At 43.5% G+C, this 19,664-nt stretch overlaps 1 protein-coding gene across 3 annotated transcripts in view; it reads left to right on the top strand.

Annotated features, from left to right (window-relative positions):
- zswim7 (zinc finger, SWIM-type containing 7) overlaps window positions 1-18,737 on the top strand; it is a 56,181-nt gene extending 37,444 nt beyond the window's left edge. For all 3 annotated transcript variants that reach the window (XM_073053043.1, XM_073053045.1, XM_073053044.1), the window contains exons 4-6: window positions 7,645-7,747; window positions 13,166-13,270; window positions 17,091-18,737. In XM_073053043.1, the coding sequence (XP_072909144.1) occupies window positions 7,645-7,747; window positions 13,166-13,270; window positions 17,091-17,216 (334 nt within the window). In that variant the 3' untranslated portion in view covers window positions 17,217-18,737. The remainder of the gene's footprint in view (window positions 1-7,644; window positions 7,748-13,165; window positions 13,271-17,090) is intronic.
- Window positions 18,738-19,664: the final 927 nt, after the last annotated feature.

Raw genomic sequence — 19,664 nt, 5'->3', positions numbered from 1 at the left:
CAGTTCACACCTGCACACACGGCATGGGATAATACACAGTTCACACCTGCACACACCACACGGGACAAAACACAGTTCACACCTGCACACACCACATGGGATAATACACAGTTTACACCTGCCCACTTGGCATGGTACAATACACAGTTCACACCTGCACACTCGGCACGGGACAATACACAGTTCACAACTGCACACACCACATGGGATAATACACAGTTCACACCTGCACCCTCTGTACTGGACAATACACAGTTCACACCTGCACACTCGGCACCGGACAATACACATTTCACACCTGCACATACCACACGGGATAATACACAGTTCACACCTGCACACTTGGCACAGTACAATACACAGTTCACACCTGCACACACTACATGGGACAATACACAGTTCACACCTGCACACTCGGCACGGGACAATACACAGTTCACAACTGCACACACCACATGGGATAATACACAGTTCACACCTGCACCCTCTGTACTGGACAATACACAGTTCACACCTGCACACTCGGCACCGGACAATACACATTTCACACCTGCACATACCACACGGGATAATACACAGTTCACACCTGCACACTTGGCACAGTACAATACACAGTTCACACCTGCACACACTACATGGGACAATACACAGTTCACACCTGCACACTCGGCACGGGACAATACACAGTTCACATGTGCACACTCGGTACAGGACAATACACAGTTCACACCTGCACACACCACATGGGACAATACACAGTTCACACCTACACACTCGGCACAGGACAATACACAGTTCACACCTGCACACTCGGCACAGGACAATACACAGTTCACACCTGCACTCAGCACAGGACAATACACAGTTCACACCTGCACACACCACACGGGACAATACACAGTTCACACCTGCACACTCGGCACAGGACAATACACAGTTCACACCTGCACACTCGGCACAGGACAATACACAGTTCACACCTGCACACTCGGCACAGGACAATACACAGTTCACACCTGCACACACCACATGGGATAATACACAGTTCACACCTACACACACCACACGGGACAATACACAGTTCACACCTGCACAGTCGGCATGGGACAATACACAGTTTACACCTGCACACTCGGCATGGGACAATACACAGTTTACACCTGCACACTCGGCACAGGACAATACACAGTTCACACCTGCACACTCGGCACAGGACAATACACAGTTCACACCTGCACTCAGCACAGGACAATACACAGTTCACACCTGCACACTCAGCACAGGACAATACACAGTTCACACCTGCACACTCGGCACAGGACAATACACAGTTCACACCTGCACACTCAGCACAGGACAATACACAGTTTACACCTGCGCATACCACACGGGGAATTTTAAAAGCGAACAGAGGCTGAGTACAAGCTTCACTCCAAGTGAGGTAAGGCAGGATAAGCTCCTTTAATTAATCTAATTAGCTTAGGAGTAGGTAATGGAGTCTGCAGTTAGGGCAGTTGAGTGCTCCGTTTGCTGTATGTGGGAACTCAGGGCGAGCACATTTGTCCCTGATGACTACACCTGCAAAAGGTGCATCCAGCTGCAGCTCCTGACAAACCGTGTTAGGGAACTGGAGCTGGAGCTGGATGAACTTCGGATCATTCGGGAGGCAGAGGCAGAAATAGACAGGTGTTTCAGGGAGATAGTCACCCCTAGGAGTCAGGAGACAGGTAGTTGGGTGACTGTCAGGAGAGGAAGGGGAATTGATAGGAAGAGCAGAGCACCCCTGTGGCTATTCCCATCAATAATAAGTATACCATTTTGGATACTGTTGGTGGGGACAACCTACCAGGGACAAGTTGCAGTGGTTGCGTCTCTGGCACCGAGACTGGACCCTCAGCTCAGAAGGGAAAGAGGGAAAAGTGGAGAGCAGTAGTGATAGGGGATTCGATAGTTAGGGGGACAGATAGGAGGTTCTGTGGAAGAGATCGAGAATCCTGGATGGTCTGTTACCTCGCTGGTACCAGTGTCCGCGATATCTCGGATCGAGTTCTTAGTACTCTCAGGAGGGAGGGTGAGCAGCCGGATGTCTTGGTCCATGTAGGGACCAGTGACGTGGGTAGGAAGTGTGAGGAGGTCCTGAAAGGTGAGTTTAGGGAGCTAGGTGCCAAGTTAAAGGACAGGACCTCCAGGATAGCAATCTCAGGATTGCTATCAGTGCCACGTGCAGGCAGGTTTAGAAATAGTAAGATAGTGTAGATCAACACGTGGCTGAAGACATGGTGCAGGAGGGAGGACTTCAGATTTATAGATAATTAGGCAGTTTTCCGAGGAAGGTGGGACCTGTTCCGCGCGGGACGGTTTACATCTGAACTGGAGGGGGACAAATACTCTTGCAGGCAGGTTTGCTAGAGAGGCTCCAGTGGATTTAAACTGGATACAAGGGGGGAGGAGAACCAGAGTGTAGGAACAGATGTATGGGAGAAGGAAGAAAAAGAAGACAGTAAAGTTCTTTGTACTGTTAGAGATGAACAGAGAGGAAGAGGTGGAGAATTTCTTAAATGTATTTATTTTAATGCTAGGAGCATTGTAAGAAAGATAGATTAGCTTAGAGCATGGATTGATACCTGGAAATATGATGTTGTAGCTATTAGTGAAACATGGTTGCAGAAGGGGTGTGATTGGCAACTAAATATTCCTGGATTTCGTTGCTTCAGGTATGATAGAATCAGAGGGACAAGAGGGGGAGGTGTTGCGTTGCTTGTCAGAGAAAATATTACAGTGGTGCTCCGGCAGGATAGATTAGAGGGCTCGTCTAGGGAGACTATTTGGGTGGAATTGAGGAATGGGAAAGGTGTAGTAACACTTATAGGGGTGTATTATAGACCACCTAATGGGGAGCGAGAATTGGAGGAGCAAATTTGCAAGGAGATAGCAGATATTTGTAGTAAGCACAGGGTTGTGATTGTGGGAGATTTTAATTTTCCACACATAGACTGGGAAGCCCATACTGTAAAAGGGATGGATGGTTTGGAGTTTGTAAAATATGTGCAGGATAGTTTTTTGCAGCAATACATAGAGGTACCAACTGGAGAAGGGGCAGTGTTGGATCTTCTGTTAGGGAATGAAATAGGTCAAGTAACGGGGGTATGTGTTGGGGAGCACTTCGGGTCCAGTGATCACAATGTCATTAGTTTCAATATAATTATGGAGAAGGATAGGACTGGACCCAGGGTTGAGATTTTTGATTGGAGAAAGGCTAACTTTGAGAAGATGCGAAAGGATTTAGAAGGAATGGATTGGGTCAATTTGTTTTATGGGAAGGAAATTGGTGGTCATTTAAAGGTGAAATTTTGAGGGTACAGAATCTTTATGTTCCTGTTAGGTTGAAAGGAAAGGTTAAAAGTTTGAGAGAGCCATGGTTTTCAAGGGATATTGGAAACTTGGTTAGGAAAATGAGAGATATCTACAATAAATATAGGCAGCATGGAGTAAATGAGGTGCTCGAGGAATATAAAGAATGTAAGAAGAATCTTAAGGAAGAAATTAGAAAAGCTAAAAGGAGATACGAGGTTGCTTTGGCAAGTAAGGTGAAAATAAATCCGAAGGGTTTTTACAGTTATATTAATAGCAAAAGGATAGTGAGGGATAAAATTGGTCCCTTACAGAATCAGAGTGGAGAGCTATGTGTGGAGCCGAAAGAGATGGGGGAGATTTTGAACAATTTCTTTTCTTCGGTATTCACTAAGGAGAAGGATATTGAATTGTGTAAGGTAAGGGAAACAAGTAGGGAAGTTATGGAAACTATGGCGATTAAAGAGGAGGAAGTACTGACGCTGTTAAGGAATATAAAAGTGGATAAATCTCCAGGTCCTGACAGGATATTCTCTAGGACCTTGAGGGAGGTTAGTGTAGAAATAGCAGGGGCTCTGACAGAAATATTTCAAACGTCATTAGAAACGGGGATGGTGTCGGAGGATTGGCGTATTGCTCATGTGGTTCCATTGTTTAAAAAGGGTTCTAAGAGTAAACCTAGCAATTATTGGCCTGTCAGTTTGACGTCAGTGGTGGGTAAATTAATGGAAAGTATTCTTAGAAATGGTATATATAATTATCTGGATAGACAGGGTCTGATTAAGAACAGTCAACATGGATTTGTGTGTGGAAGGTCATGTTTGACAAATCTTACTGAATTTTTTGAAGAGGTTACGAGGAAAGTTGATGAGGGTAAAGCAGTGGATGTTTTCTATATGGACTTCAGTAAGGCCTTTGACAAGGTTCCGCACGGAAGGTTAGTTAGGAAGGTTCAATCGTTAGGTATTAATATTGAAGTAGTGATGGATAACTGTTTGTCAGGTTGGAGGCCGGTGACTACTGGTGTGCCTCGGATCTGTACTGGGTCCAGTGTTGTTTGTCATATACATTAATGATCTGGAGGATGGGTGGTAAATTGGATTAGTAAGTATGCAGATGATATTAAGGTAGGTGGCATTGTGGATAATGAAGTACCGTAGATTCCGGACTACAGAGCGCACCTGATTTTTAGCCGCTGGCACTAATTTTAGAAATAAAATCATTTTTTTAAATGTAAAGGCCGCACCGGATTTTAGGCCGCACCGGATTTTCGGCCGCAGGTGTCCCACGTTGTGATATTTACACAGAAAGATATTACACGTGAGGATTTTTTTAACTTTTAATTAAATCCATATGGTAACAAAAACAAATACATATTGCAAATGCTTTTTTTCGAACCGTGCCCGTACGCGGCTACTTTTAAATATACGTTGCGTATACTTCTTTACTGAACAACATTCCAATATCTCCTAACGACTGGTAAAAAATATATATACTGCAGCCTACCAGGAAAAGTTATTGATACCTTTAACTTAAAAGCAGAGTTCGCTCGGATCCAAAGCCGCTCGCGGAATCCGCTCCCCCCCTCCTTTCCGTTTCATCGCAAACGGCATTTAAAAGCAGATTTCGCTCGGATCCAAAGCCGCTCCGCCGCTCGACCCCCTCCTTTCCGTTTCATCGCAAACGGCATTTAAAAGCAGATTTCGCTCGGATCCAAAGCCGCTCCGCCGCTCCCCCCCTCCTTTCCGTTTCATCGCAAACGGCATTTTCCCACAAGACGCCGCGAAACCGGGTGTGTCGTCATAGCATCCCGCGATGTAGTACAGAAAACAAATATAGTTTAAACTAAGAGGGTAGGTAGCACAATGCTTCGAGTGTTTTCCATGTTGATGAGGGTGAGTACAAATGACTGATTTACAATAATTTAATTGTGAAAGTGCGCTTGATTTATCGTACAATTTCATTGGACCTCTGTGAACTACTCATCAATTTTATTGGTCTACTGTTACGAGGCAAAATGTTTACGAGGCGGCATGAAAAAAACCTTGCATTAGCCGCTCCGGATTATTGGCCGCAAAGTTCAAAGCTGTTCAAAATGTGGGAAAAAAGTAGCGGCTTAAAATCCGGAATCTACGGTAGGTTTTCAAAGTTTGCAGAGAGATTTAGGCCAGTTAGAAGAGTGAGCTGAACGATGGCAGATGGAGTTTAATGCTGATAAGTGTGAGGTGCTACATTTTGGTAGGAATAATCCAAATAGGACATACATGGTAAATGGTAGGGCATTGAAGAATGCAGTAGAACAGAGTGATCTAGGAATAATGGTGCCAAGTTCCCTGAAGGTGGAATCTCATGTGGATAGGGTGGTGAAGAAAGCATTTGGTATGTTGGCCTTTATAAATCAGAGCATTGAATATAGGAGTTGGGATGTAATGTTGAAGTTGTACAAGGGATTGGTAAGGCCGTATTTGGAGTATTGTGTACAGTTCTGGTCACCGAATTATACGAAAGATGACAACAAAATAGAGAGAGTACAGAGAAGATTTACTAGAATGTTACCTGGGTTTCAGCACCTAAGTTACAGGGAAAGATTGAACAAGTTAGGTCTTTATTCTTTGGAGCATAGAAGGTTGAGGGGGGACTTGATAGAGGTATTTAAAATTATGAGGGGGATAGATAGAGTTGACGTGGATAGGCTTTTTCCATTGAGAGTAGGGGAGATTCAAGCAAGAGGACATGAGTTGAGAGTTGGGGGCAAAAGTTTAAGGGTAACACGAGGAGGAATTTCTTTACTCAGAGAGTGGTAGCTGTGTGGAACAAGCTTCCAGTAGAAGTGGTAGAGGCAGGTTCGGTATTGTCATTTAAAGTAAAATTGGATAGGTATATGGACAGGAAAGGAATGATTATGGGCTGAGTGCAGGTCAGTGGGACTAGGTGAGAGTAAGCGTTCGGCACGGACTAGAAGGGCCGAGATGGCTTGTTTCCGTGCTGTAATTGTTATATGGTTATAGACCCAGAATCACATGTTCAGGTGATCTGACCAATATCTGGAACATGAGCTGGTAAAGTGTGTTATAGAGATTTTAGGACTGTTGCTTTAATGAACATTATTTCATTACACAAGGGCTGCCTATTTTCTTGTGGAGTTGAGAGTTGAAGTGGGGCAGATTATAGTCTGTATACTTGTCAGCTGGGACCAGCTTAATGAGAAGAAGTAGGGCATTCTGTCCTGCAAGTCTGTTCTACCATCTATGATAAATGTGTTGATCATCCATTTCAAATCACTATTTCTTCCTTTCCCAACACCTACTAAAGAATCTCCTCAGATGTATTTGCTGCCTCTGCTGCTCTCTGGTGGAGAGGTGTACACCTTCACCATCCTCCAAAGTGAAACTGTTTTTCCTCAGTCCTGAATCTCTTTCTCTGGAACCTGAGATTGTTGTCCTTCCCTTTCTAAACTTCTTCCCCAAGCTGGAACAACTTCTCCTGTATCTAGTCAGTTACATTTGATGGGATTTTGTAATTACTCCCTCATTATTTTAAACTCTGGGGAATACAGATCTGGTCCACACAGTGTCTCTACATTCAGCAGATCCACCATCCCAGGCATCAAGTGAACCGTTGTTGTATTCCGCCAATGACAAATATATTGTGTAGATACGGACACTCAATCTGTGTACAGTAGTCCAGAAATACATTCAGCGGTACCCTGCATGTTTGGACTCGGATATTGTTCCTCCCAGGTTCAAATCAGATTGTTGTTTCCAACCCAAATGTATGCTACAGCAGTGTGTTCTTTCTGTATTCAATCTCATTTCTTTCCAATTTAATCCCATAAAAGTAATATATTTCAGTGAAGTGCACATCACAGTTACCAAATTATTCCGGTACTGTTCCGTACTGTCTACGTATCCACCCCCCACCACCACTTCACTGCCTGGGCCTGGTGCTGTTCCGTACTGTCTACATATCGCTGATCTTCACTGCCTTCGCCTAAGGCTGTACCATGCTGGCTACGGATATTTCTCGTCTTCACTGTTCCTCTACTGACAACCTTGTGGCCGATTTTCTATTAGATTCTCTGGGCACACTGTAAGGAGAAAGGAGTCCTGCAAAAGGGTGGTGGGTCGTGGTATGTGAGTTGATTGCTCTTTACTCCTTCATTGCTTTAGGACTGAACACAAGAGGGAGAAAAACATTACTGCCTATTTCCTGAATAAGGAAATGCAGATCTTGTGTTATAATCTGCTTGGTCTTAATATAACAAACTGTTTCTTAAAGATGTTTCTCTTCCAGGCTGAAATGTGTCTTTGGACCACAGGCTCTGCAGGCATTAGAACTAGTGGATCAGCACTCAGTAACACTTGTTGACGCTCCCAGTGGAAGAATGCTCTATCAGGTTTGACACGTGGACGTCTTTGTGTTTTTATATTATGATGATAGAAGGAAGCCGTTTTACCCATCAAGTACATTCCAATGACAGAAGCAAGAGTAAGTCACCATGCCTCTTTAGCCCCACCATTCACTGTGAGTACTTCTGATCTGCCGCAGACGTCACTTCCTCTTTGCTAGTGCCCCATAATCTGCAAGTCTGGGATCTTTCAAGATTTGGGATGGCAAGTGGCGTAGCAATTAGCACAATGCTTTACAGTGCCAGTGATCACCAATTGGGACTAATTTCCTGCTGCTGTCCATAATGTTTACTCATTCTTTCTGTGATCTGGTTTCTTCTGGGTGCTCTGATTTCCTCCCACATTCCCAATATGCATGGGTTAGGGTTAGTAAGTTGTGGGCATGCTATGTCGGCACTGGAAGCATGGTGACACGTGGGCTGTGCCCGCCCCCCAGTACATCCTTGAACTTGGCTAGTCATTGACCCAAACAATACTTTCACTGTATGTTTTGATATACATGTGACAAATAAAGTTCCAAGAATTGGCCCACTCTGCTAGAAAAGGTTTCAATGATATCACCTTTACTCCTTTGAAGCAAAGGGAATTACAGAAGCATGAGAGAGGAGTTGGCCAAAATTGATTGGAAAAGAACAGTGGCAGGGATGACAGCAGAGCAACAATGTCTGAAATTTCTGTAAGTAATTCAGAAGGCACAGGATATGTACTGTACATCTTAAAAAGGAAGATGAATTCTAATGGCAAGATGAAACAACTGTAGCTAACTAGAGCAGTCAGAGCTAACATAAAAGCCAAAGAGAGGGAATATAATAGAGCAAGACTTAGTGGGAAATTAGAGGTCTGGGAAGCTTTTAAAGGCCAACAGAAATCAACTAAAAAAGTCATTAAGAAGGAAAAGATGGAATATGAAAGTAAGCTAGCCAATAATATTAAAGAGGATACCAAAAGTTTCTTCAGATACATAAAGTGTAAAAGAGTGGTGAGAGTGGATATCGGACCGCTGGAAAACGATGCTGGAGAGCTAGTAATGAGGGAAGAAGAAATGGCAGATGAACTGAATAAGTATCTTGCATCAGTCTTCACTGTAGAAGACACTAGCAATATGCTGGAGGTTCTAGGTGTCAAGTTTCAGAAATAGATAGATAGATAGATACTTTATTCATCCCCATGGGGAAATTCAACTTTTTTTCCAATGTCCCGTACACTTGTTGTAGCAAAACTAATTACATACAATACTTAACTCAGTAAAAAATATGATATGCATCTAAATCACTATCTCAAAAAGCATTAATAATAGCTTTTAAAAAGTTCTTAAGTCCTGGCGGTTGAATTGTAAAGCCTAATGGCATTGGGGAGTATTGACCTCTTCATCCTGTCTGAGGAGCATTGCATCGATAGTAACCTGTCGCTGAAACTGCTTCTCTGTCTCTGGATGGTGCTATGTAGAGGATGTTCAGAGTTTTCCATAATTGACCGTAGCCTACTCAGTTACCCTTCCTAGGGAGAAAATTAATGAGAAACTGAAAGGTCTGAAGGTAGATAAGTCACCTGGACCAGATGGACTACACATCAGAGTTCTGAACAAGGTGGCTGAAGAGATTGTGGAGGCATTAGTAATGATTTTTCAAGAATCCCTAGATCCTGAAATGGTTCCAGAAGACTGAAAAATTGCAAATGTCACTCCAGTCTTCAAGAAGGGAGAGAGACAGAAGAAAGAATATTATAGGCCAGTTACTCTGACCTCAGTGGTTGGGAAGATGTTGGAATCAATTGTTAAGGATGTAGTTTTGGGGAACTTGGAGGCACATGATAAATAGGCTGTAGTCAGTATGGTTTCCTCAAGGGAAAATCTGTTGGAATTCCTTGAAGAAATGACAAGCAAAATAGACAAAGGAGAATTGGTTGATGTTGTGTGCTTGGATTTTCAAAAGGCCTTTGACAAAGTGCTATATATGAGCATGCTTAAGTTAAGAGCCCATGGTATTACAGGAAAGACTAACATGGATAAATCAGTGGCTGATTGGCAGGAGGCAGAGTGGGGATAAAGGGAGACTTTTCTAGTTGGCTGCCAGTGACTAGTGGTGTTCCACAGGGTCTATGTTAGGACCACTTCTTTTTACGTTTTATGTCAATGACTTGGATGACAAAATTGATGGCTTTTTTACAAAGTTTGCAAATGGTACGAGGATAGGTGGAGGAGCAGGTAGTTTTGAGAAAGCAGAGATGCTACGGAAGGACTTAGTCAGATTAGGCAAAGTAGCAGATGGAATAAGTGCCAGGAAGTGTACGATCATGCACTTTGGTAGAAGAAATAAAAGGGTAGACTATTTTCTAAAAGGAGAGAAAGTTCAAAAATCTCAGGTGCAAAGAATCCTCATGCAGGATTTCCTAAAGGTTAATTTGCAGGTTGAGTTTGTGGTGTGGAAGACAAATGTGATGTTATCATTCATTTTTAAAGGACTATAATATAAAAGCAAGGATGTATTGTTGAGGCTTTATAAAGCACTGGTGAGGCCTCTCTTGGAGTATTGTAAGCAGTTTTGGGCCCCTAAGAATGCGCTTACACTGGAGAGGGTTCTAAGGAGGTTCACAAAAATGATCCCAGAATTGAACGGTGTGTCATATGAAGAGCGCTTGATGGCTCTGGTCCTGTATTCACTGAAATGCAGTAGATTAAGGGGTGACCTCATTGAAATCTTATCGAAAGGTCTTAATAGAGTGAATGTGAAGAGGATGTTTCCTATGGTGGGAGAGTAGGACCAGAGGACACAGCCTCAGAACAGAGGGGTGTCCTTTTAAAATGGAGCTGAGGAGGAATTTCTTTAGCCAAAGAGTGGTGAATCTGTGGAATTCGTTGCCACAGACAGCTGTGGTGGCCAAATCTTTATGAATATTTTAGGCAGAGGTTGATAGATTCTTGATTGGTCAGGGAATGAAGGGATATGGGGAGAAGGATGAAGATTAGGGCTGAGAGGAAAAATGGATCAGCCATGATCAACGGCTGTTCAAAAAAGGTAGTAGGGATAGACCGGGTAATTATAGACCAGTGAGCCTTATGTCTATGGTGGGAAAGCTGTTGGAAAAGATTCTTAGAGATAGGATCTATGGGCATTTAGAGAATCATGGTCTGATCAGGGACAGTCAGCATGGCTTTGTGAAGGGCAGATCATGTCTAACAAGCCTGATAGAGTTCTTTGAGGAGGTGACCAGGCATATAGATGAGGATAGTGCAGTGGATGTGATCTACATGGATTTTGGTAAGGCATTTGACAAGGTTCCACACTGTAGGCTTATTCAGAAAGTCAGAAGACATGGGTTCCAGAGAAATTTGACCAGGTAGATTCAGAATTGGCTTCCCTGCAGAAAGCAGAGGGTCGTGGTGGAGTGAGTACATTCGGATTGGAGGGTTGTGACTAGTAGTGCCCCACAAGGATCGGTTCTGGGACCTCTACTTTTCGTGATTTTTATTAACGACCTGGATGTGGGGGTAGAAGGGTGGGTTGGCAAGTTTGCAAAGGATAGTGTAGAGGATTGTCGAAGATTGCAGAGAGACATTGATAAGATGCAGAAGTGGGCTGAGAAGTGGCAGATGGAGTTCAACCCGGAGAAGTGTGAGGTGGTACACTTTGGAAGGACAAACTCCAAGGCAGAGTACAAAGTAAATGGCAGGATACTTGGAAGTGTGGAGAGCAGAGGGATCTGGGGGTACATGTCCACAGATCCCTGAAAGTTGCCTCACAGGTAGACAATAGACAATAGGTGCAGGAGTAGGCCATTCGGCCCTTTGAGCCAGCACCACCATTCACTGTGATCATGGCTGATCATCCACAATCAGTACCCCGTTCCTGCCTTCTTCCCATATCCCTTGACTCTGCTATCTTTAAGAGCTGTATCTAACTCTATCTATCTAAGGTAGATAGGGTAGTTAAAAAAGCTTATGGAGTGTTAGCTTGCATAAGTGGAGGGATAGAATTTAAAAGTCATGGGGTAATGATGCGGCTCTATAAAACTCTGATTAGGCCACACTTGGAGTACTGTGTCCAGTTCTGGTCACCTCACTATAGGAAGAATATGGAAGCATTGGAAAGGGTACAGAGGAGATTTACCAGGATGCTGCCTGGTTTAGAGAGTATGCATTATGATCAGAAATTAAGGGAGCTAGGACTTTACTCTCTGGAGAGAAGGAGAATGAGAGGAGACATGACAGAGTATCCAAGATATTAAGAGGAATAGATAGAGTGGACAGTCAGCGCCTCTTCCCCAGGGCACCACTGCTCAATACAAGTGGACATGGCTTTAAGGTAAGGGGTGGGAAGTTCAAGGAGGATATTAGAGGAAGGTGTTTTTACTCAGTGGTTGGTGCGTGGAATGCACTGCCTGAGTCAGTGGTGGAGACAGATACACTAGTGAAGTTTAAGAGACTACTAGACAGGTATATGGAGGAATTTAAGGTGGGCGGGTTATATGGGAGACAGGGTTTAACGGTCGGCACAACATTGTGGGCCGTAGGGCCTGTACTGTGCGGTACTGTTCTATGATGAAATTCTGATATAGACTCAATACTTATGGTCTACATATAGATCTGGTTTCAGGATAACCTGAATCTGTAGAGGTGATTTGATGCAGGTGTTACCCCAGAGGACCTTGCACCATCTGTCTCCCAGCTGGAGTCTATGCAATGTCACCTCTAAACAGAGCGATGGCAAGGAGGTGAATGGTTTATCTCCGGCTACTCATGTTTCCTGCAATAACCATTGGGGATCTCCCACTATCCCTCCTTGTCAGCAGGAATACTGACATGCAGGTACAGTAACAGAATGGTGCTGATTTTTCCTAGGTCTTTGATTACACCAAAAGGGAGCTTATGCTCTTGTACTGTGCCCTATGATGGAAGGAAACGACTATAAAATGTGAAAGAAAGAACTCACAAGGAAGGAAGTGCAAATGTTGAGGCTGAATTTTCTGGGAAATGCTGAGACTTTACAAGTGCAATCATTTTTCCATTTCCCAAAAGTCCCTGCTCTTTTCTGTACAGGCATTATAAACAGGTTGGTGCAGTACTCATTGAGTCATTCCCTTATGGTCCAGCTTTAATCAGCTGCCCACTCTATATCTTTCCCAACTGTACCTGTGACTATAACACTATTTCTGAAAGTCCCCATACATTGTCCTCACTGTAGCGGATGGGGCATGTGTTATCACACAGCCAGTGTAATGCATGTGTGCCAGTGGCTGTGCTGTTTCCACACCAGTGGAACGTTAGAACTGAATGCTGCATTGGAATATTAAATGCTCTGTTTTTGATAACCCTGATCTGAATCCTCTGAGATCAAGACCATTCCCAGCCTCATCAAACGCTTTTTGTTCTGCATTTGCCTTAATTGTACTCACTTCTGTTTGACTAGGTTGTAGGAAGCTCTGGTCGGGTGTATCACTGCCTCAGTTCCTGCCTCTACTGCTCATGTGTGGCTTTCACATACTCTGTCTTACGAAGAAATGACCATCTATTGGTAAGAATTTAAGATCAACCAGACAGATTTCCTTCCTGGTCTCTCTCATGTCCTGCAAACTTCCCTGCTGCAGTGCAATTCCAGTTGGAATACTGTCTCCAGTGCTTTGCCAATGTAGCAATGAATCAGAGTGGGAATACAAGATTGGATACGCTTGTTTCCTACTTATCATTGAGAGATTTCAGACGAGGAGAAATTAGAAAGCTGTGAAACCAAGGTCAAAGTGGCAGAGCAAAGAATTGGATAAAATAAGCAGAGCCATAGATCCAGCAGGGAACAGGCCCTTCAGTTCGTTACGTCTACAACAACCATCAACCGTTCCATTTACACTAATCCTACATTGATCCCATGTTAATCTCCACACATTCCCATCAACTCACCCCAGGTTCTAGCACTCAGCTACATACCGGAGACAATTAGCAGTAGCCAGTTAGCCTACCAACCAAACCAGACAGAGTCTGCAAGAGGCAAGGAGTGCTTATAGCCAGGCTGAACATCAAAATTTGCCTCTGAAGGTTAGTCATGTGGAGTGCTTTGTTCAATTATACATAAAGTAATTTATAGCTTTGGACTGTTATATTTAGATACATGTGCCAAAGATTATTTACAGATTACTCTGTTACGATTACTAGCTAATGGTTTCCGATTTTGACATGGATTGACTAATGACATGATTTATCTGATTAGCAGCGTAAGGTCCTGTAGGATCTAATGGCTGGGTTTTTGTTTCAGCTGTTACCTGTCCATTAATCGCAGTTGTGTAACCGCTGCTTTGTCAGTGTGGTTGCTGATGGTTCCTCGAGCAGAAGTGTCCAGAAGCAGGATTAGGGCTGACTGTTCTCCATCCTTCCTGTGAAGAGTTGTATAGTTCTCTATCTCAAAGGGCTTTTGGTGCCTAATAGACAATAGACAATAGGTGCAGAAGTAGACCATTCAGCCCTTCGAGCCTGCACCGCCATTTTGAGATCATGGCTGATCAACTACTATCAATACCCAGTTCCTGCCTTATCCCCATATCCCTTGATTCCCCTATCCATAAGATATCTATCTAGCTCCTTCTTGAAAGCATCCAGAGAATTGGCCTCCACTGCCTTCCGAGGCAGTGCATTCCAGACCCCCACAACTCTCTGGGAGAAGACGTTTTCCCTTAACTCTGTCCTAAATGACCTACCCCTTATTCTCAAACCATGCCCTCTGGTACTGGACTCTCCCAGCATCTGGAACATATTTCCTGCCTCTATCTTGTCCAATCCCTTAATAATCTTATATGTTTCAATCAGATCCCCTCTCAATCTCCTTAATTCCAGCGTGTACAAGCCCAGTCTCTCTAACCTCTCTGCGTAAGACAGTCCAGACATCCCAGGAATTAACCTCGTGAATCTACGCTGCACTTCCTCTACAGCCAGGATGTCCTTCCTTAACCCTGGAGACCAAAACTGTACACAATACTCCAGGTGTGGTCTCACCAGGGCTCTGTACAAATGCAAGAGGATTTCCTTGCTCTTGTACTCAATTCCCTTTGTAATAAAGGCCAACATTCCATTAGCCTTCTTCACTGCCTGCTGCACTTGCTCATTCACCTTCAGTGACTGATGAACAAGGACTCCTAGATCTCTTTGTATTTCTCCCTTACCTAACTCTACACCATTCAGATAATAATCTGCCTTCCTGTTCTTACTCCCAAAGTGGATAACCTCACACTTATTCACTTTAAACACCATCTGCCAAGTATCTGCCGACTCACCCAGCCTATCCAAGTCACCCTGAATTCTCCTAACATCCTCATCACATGTCACCCTGCCACCCAGCTTAGTATCATCAGCAAATTTGCTGATGTTATTTTCAATGCCTTCATCCAAATCGTTGACGTAAATTGTAAACAGCTGTGGTCCCAATACCGAGCCCTGTGGCACTCCACTAGTCACCACCTGCCATTCCGAGAAACACCCATTCACCGCCAGCCTTTGCTTTCTATCTGCCAACCAGTTTTCTATCCATGTCAATGTCTTCCCCCCGATGCCCTGAGCTCTGATTTTACCCACCAATCTCCTATGTGGGACCTTATCAAATGCCTTCTGAAAATCGAGGTACACTACATCCACTGGATCTCCCCCGTCTAACTTCCTGGTTACATCCTTGAAAAACAGATTAGTCAAACATGATTTACCCTTGGTAAATCCATGCTGGCTCGGCCCAATCCTATCACTGCTATCTAGATATGCCACTATTTCATCCTTAATAATGGACTCTGGCATCTTCCCCACCACCGATGTCAGGCTGACAGGTCGATAATTCTCTGTTTTCTCCCTCCCTCCTTTCTTAAAAAGTGGGATAACATTAGCCATTCTCCAATCCTCAGGAACTGATCCTGAATCTAAGGAACATTGGAAAATGATTACCAATGCATCCGCAATTTCCAGGGCTACCTCCTTTAGTACCCTAGGATGCAGACCATCCGGACCTGGGGATTTGTCAGCCTTCAGTCCCATCAGTCTTCTCATCATCGTTTCCTTCCTAATGTCAATCTGTTTCATTTCCTCTGTTACCCTATGTCTTTGGCCCATCCATACATCTGGGAGATTGCTTGTGACTTCCTTTGTGAAAACAGATCTAAAGTACTCATTAAATTCTTCTGCCATTTCTCTGTTTCCCATAACAATTTCACCCAATTCATTCTTCAAGGGCCCAACATTGTTCCTAACTATCTTCTTTCTCTTCACATACCTAAAAAAGCTTTTGTTATCTTCCTTTATATTCCTGGTTAGCTTGCGTTCGTACCTCATTTTTTCTCCCCGTATTGTCTTTTTAGTTAAGTTCTGTTGTTCCTTAAAAACTTCCCAATCATCTGTCCTCCCACTCACCTTAGCTCTGTCATACTTCCTTTTTTTTAATGCTATGCAATCTCTGACTTCCTTTGTCAACCACTGTGGCCCCTTTCCCCCCTTTGAATCCTTCCTTCTCTGGGGGATGAACTGATTTTGCACCTTGTGCATTATTCCCAAGAATACCTGCCATTGCTGTTCCACTGTCTTTTCTGCTAGGCTATCCGTCCAATCTTTGAATATATTTACGTATGAGATTGATTTTTTTGGTTACTAGATGATTTGCAGTTCTCTCCGATCTCCTGTTCCCCATCCACGCCACTGCACCTTGCTCCATCTGCTTGTCCAATCTCTCGTATCTTACCTACTCCACTCTGCTCCCTACCCCTATCTGATACAATCGGCCTGTCATCTTACACCCCTCCTCAGTCTACCAATCACCTCTGAATCTTCCCTTCTCTTGCCACTTCTCTTCTCCTCTTTATATTTGTCACTTATCTTCTCCACTCTGTCCTGGTACACAGTTTCAACCTGAATGAAATGTTGAGAATTCCTTCCTCCTCATACATGCTGCCTGACTGCTGAGTTCCTCCAGTAGATTGTTTGTTGCTCCAGATTCCAGTGTCTGCAGTCTCCTGCAGGATATGAGGATCAGTTGTGACTGTAATAAAATGGACAAACCACTAGGATATTGAATGATGCAGCAGACTTGAGAGACCTGGAAGTATGCTCCATATTTTTATATTAAAACATGTTTATAAGTCCTTTGAAAATGTGTTTTGTTCTGGATTTCCATCATCTGCAGAATCTCTTGTGTTTATGATTTAGTGAAAAAAAGACAGTTTTGTATGTGGAACTTTTCCTTGGAAAGTGTCAGAGGATGGGGTTATTTTGTATGGAAGGATCATTGTTTATCCAGACAGGAGAAGGGAATGATGATTTACTTGTTTCCCTTGTTGACTCTCCCTCTACTCTTGACATTACTGTGCATTTTGTAGTGTAAACATCTCCTTGCTGTTTATCTGTGCCAAGCCATGGGAACGCTCCGCCAGCTGAGAGTCTCCAACCAGCAGCTGACTACTCTGTTGCATGCCAATGAGAAGGAGTTTGAGCCTACAGACTAACATAGAACAGGACGAAGTGTACAAGACCACAAATCTGACGCTGAATCCAGCTCTCCAGTCTGTTGCATGCAAAGAAGAATGAGCTTGAACCTTCAGACTAATAGAGAACAAGGTGTACAAGCCCGTGATCTGACCCAAATCCAGGGTATTGGCTGAAACAAATGCTGGAATTCCTGCTAAACCCATGTTTCTGCATCTAATCCAGGGTAACATTTCAGTACCTTCCAAGGGGAACACCACATCATTATAGAAGAGATCTTTAAGATGAAACCTTATTCCTTGGCCATTAAAAGATCCTATGACATGGCTCAGAGGCAAGAAGAGGAGTAATCTTGGTGACAAGCACCAGAGACTTGTCCACCATTGACTTGAAGGCATCAGCTGTAAAAATAATTGAGATAATCTTCAGAATATAAGAAGGTGCTTGCTGTATTGCTCAATATGTCTGTTAACAACATAGTTCAGCATAGACACCCATATCAACATCACCACATTCAGGAAGGAATGTCAACTGTCCAGTCTCCTCAAAGCCTTGCCAAGGCAGAGAATGTGATACAAGATCTGCCTGTCATTATACTGCACTCTGATTCTCAGCTGTGGCGTTAAAGGCAGAATGAAGCCACTCCATCCATTGTCTTTCTGCTGTCTAAATTTTGTAAGGAGATAATCCTTAGCTTCAGTTGACCTGTGTGATTGATGCCCCTCGCCCTTTGATTTTTCTACATAACATTCTTGTATTCTCTCTACAATCATCACATTCCTCCTGCAGATGAAATTAGGCTGTAGTCCCCCCCAGAGTTTTATAGAGGTTCAACATTAACTTTCTCTTTAATTCTCTGTGCTCTATTCTGCCTGAACTGCCAGCTTCATAAATGTGTGCACGATTTGCCCAGAGCAATCTGTTCCCACAGCCTTCAGAATTTACCTGTTTTATTGTCATTCTTTCTGCCAAAAGGATCAACTTGCATTCTGCAATAAATCTTGTTTGCCTATTTATCCTCTTCATCTGTCACTAACTTCCTCACTATTTACCACACTACCAGATTTTATCATCTAAAAGTTTTGATTATCTCTGAACAAGAGTTACGGTCCTGCTTTGTTTCATAAGAGAATGAGTCTGTCTCTCTCTCCAGCCTGAAAAGCAGCTGTTGATCAACATGGAGACACAACTCACTGAGTTCCTCCAGCAGATTTTTTTTCCTTATCTTCCTAATTCTCAGCCCAAATCCTCATTAACACAGTTACACTCCCATTTATAGCAGCATAACTATTGGGCATCACCATGTTTTCAAACACTTTTTGGAAGTCTGCATATGCTGAGTAAATTGGTTTGCCTTCATCAGCTTCATTTGCCTCATCAAAAAATACCATGGAGATAGATGAGCAGTGTTTACCTTTAAAGGGTCTGTCCTCAACTTTCCTGAGTCCATGTTTTTAAAAAAATTATTTAATCCTGTCCCTGATTATTCTTCCTCGTTAGTTGTTTGAATTACTTGATGTAAATAAATACCTTAAGAAACATTTGAGTGAGTCATGTTGTTGGATTGCTTAAAACAAATCAGTCTCTATGAGACAGCAGTTTGCAGACTGGAAGTGTCTACAACTGTAGGTAGAAGAGGTTATATCTTGGCTGTCCTTTGTCACCACTTCTGAATTCAGGACAAGTTAGTCAGCTATTCTTCAGTAGAAGCGTTCCCGCACAAGTCCAGCAAAGAGCTTTAAAAACCCAGTCTCCAGAAAAGAAAGACTACCACCTAGTGGAGCGGTCATCATCAGAGTGGTAAGGCTTTGGCTCAACAGAGCTTTGGTAAGAATAAATGGAGGCAAGGTAAGTAGGTAAGTTCATTCCTTATTTCTTTTTTTCTTATTTAACTCTTGAAAGAATAAGGGGTATGTCAACAGGCCCAGTGTTCTGTTCTGGGTGTCAGATATGGGATTTCTGGGAGACCACCAGCCTCCCCGATGACCACATTTGCACCAGATGCATCGAAATGCATCTCCTTAGAGACCGTATTAGGGAACTGGAGCTGCAGCTTGATAACTTTTGCCTTGTTGGGAAAAGTGAGGCAGTGATAGACAGGAGCTACAGGGAGGTAGTCACCCTGAGGCTAAAGGAGACAGATAAATGGGTGACTGTCAGGAGAGGGAAGGGAGAACATCAGATAGAGGAGAGTACCCTGTACTCCATTTTGAGTACTGTTGGGGTGATGAGGGAGAGACCTACCTGGGGGAAGCAACAGCGGCCGTGCCTCTGGCACTGAGTCTGGCCCTGTGGCTCAGAAAGGTAGGGAACTGAAGAGGATGGCAGCAGTAATAGGGGACTCTATATTAGGGGGACAGATGGGCAATTCTGTGGATATGGAAAAGAAACACGGATGGTAATTTGCCTCTCAGGTGCTAGGATCTGCGATGTTTCTGAATGCGTCCACAATATCCTGAAAAGGGAGG

This window comes from Hemitrygon akajei, chromosome 8 (assembly GCF_048418815.1).
Source record: "Hemitrygon akajei chromosome 8, sHemAka1.3, whole genome shotgun sequence".
NCBI classification, from domain to species: Eukaryota; Metazoa; Chordata; class Chondrichthyes; order Myliobatiformes; family Dasyatidae; genus Hemitrygon; species Hemitrygon akajei.
Note: the sequence above shows the minus strand (reverse complement) of the source record. Positions and strands in the feature narration are given on the sequence as shown.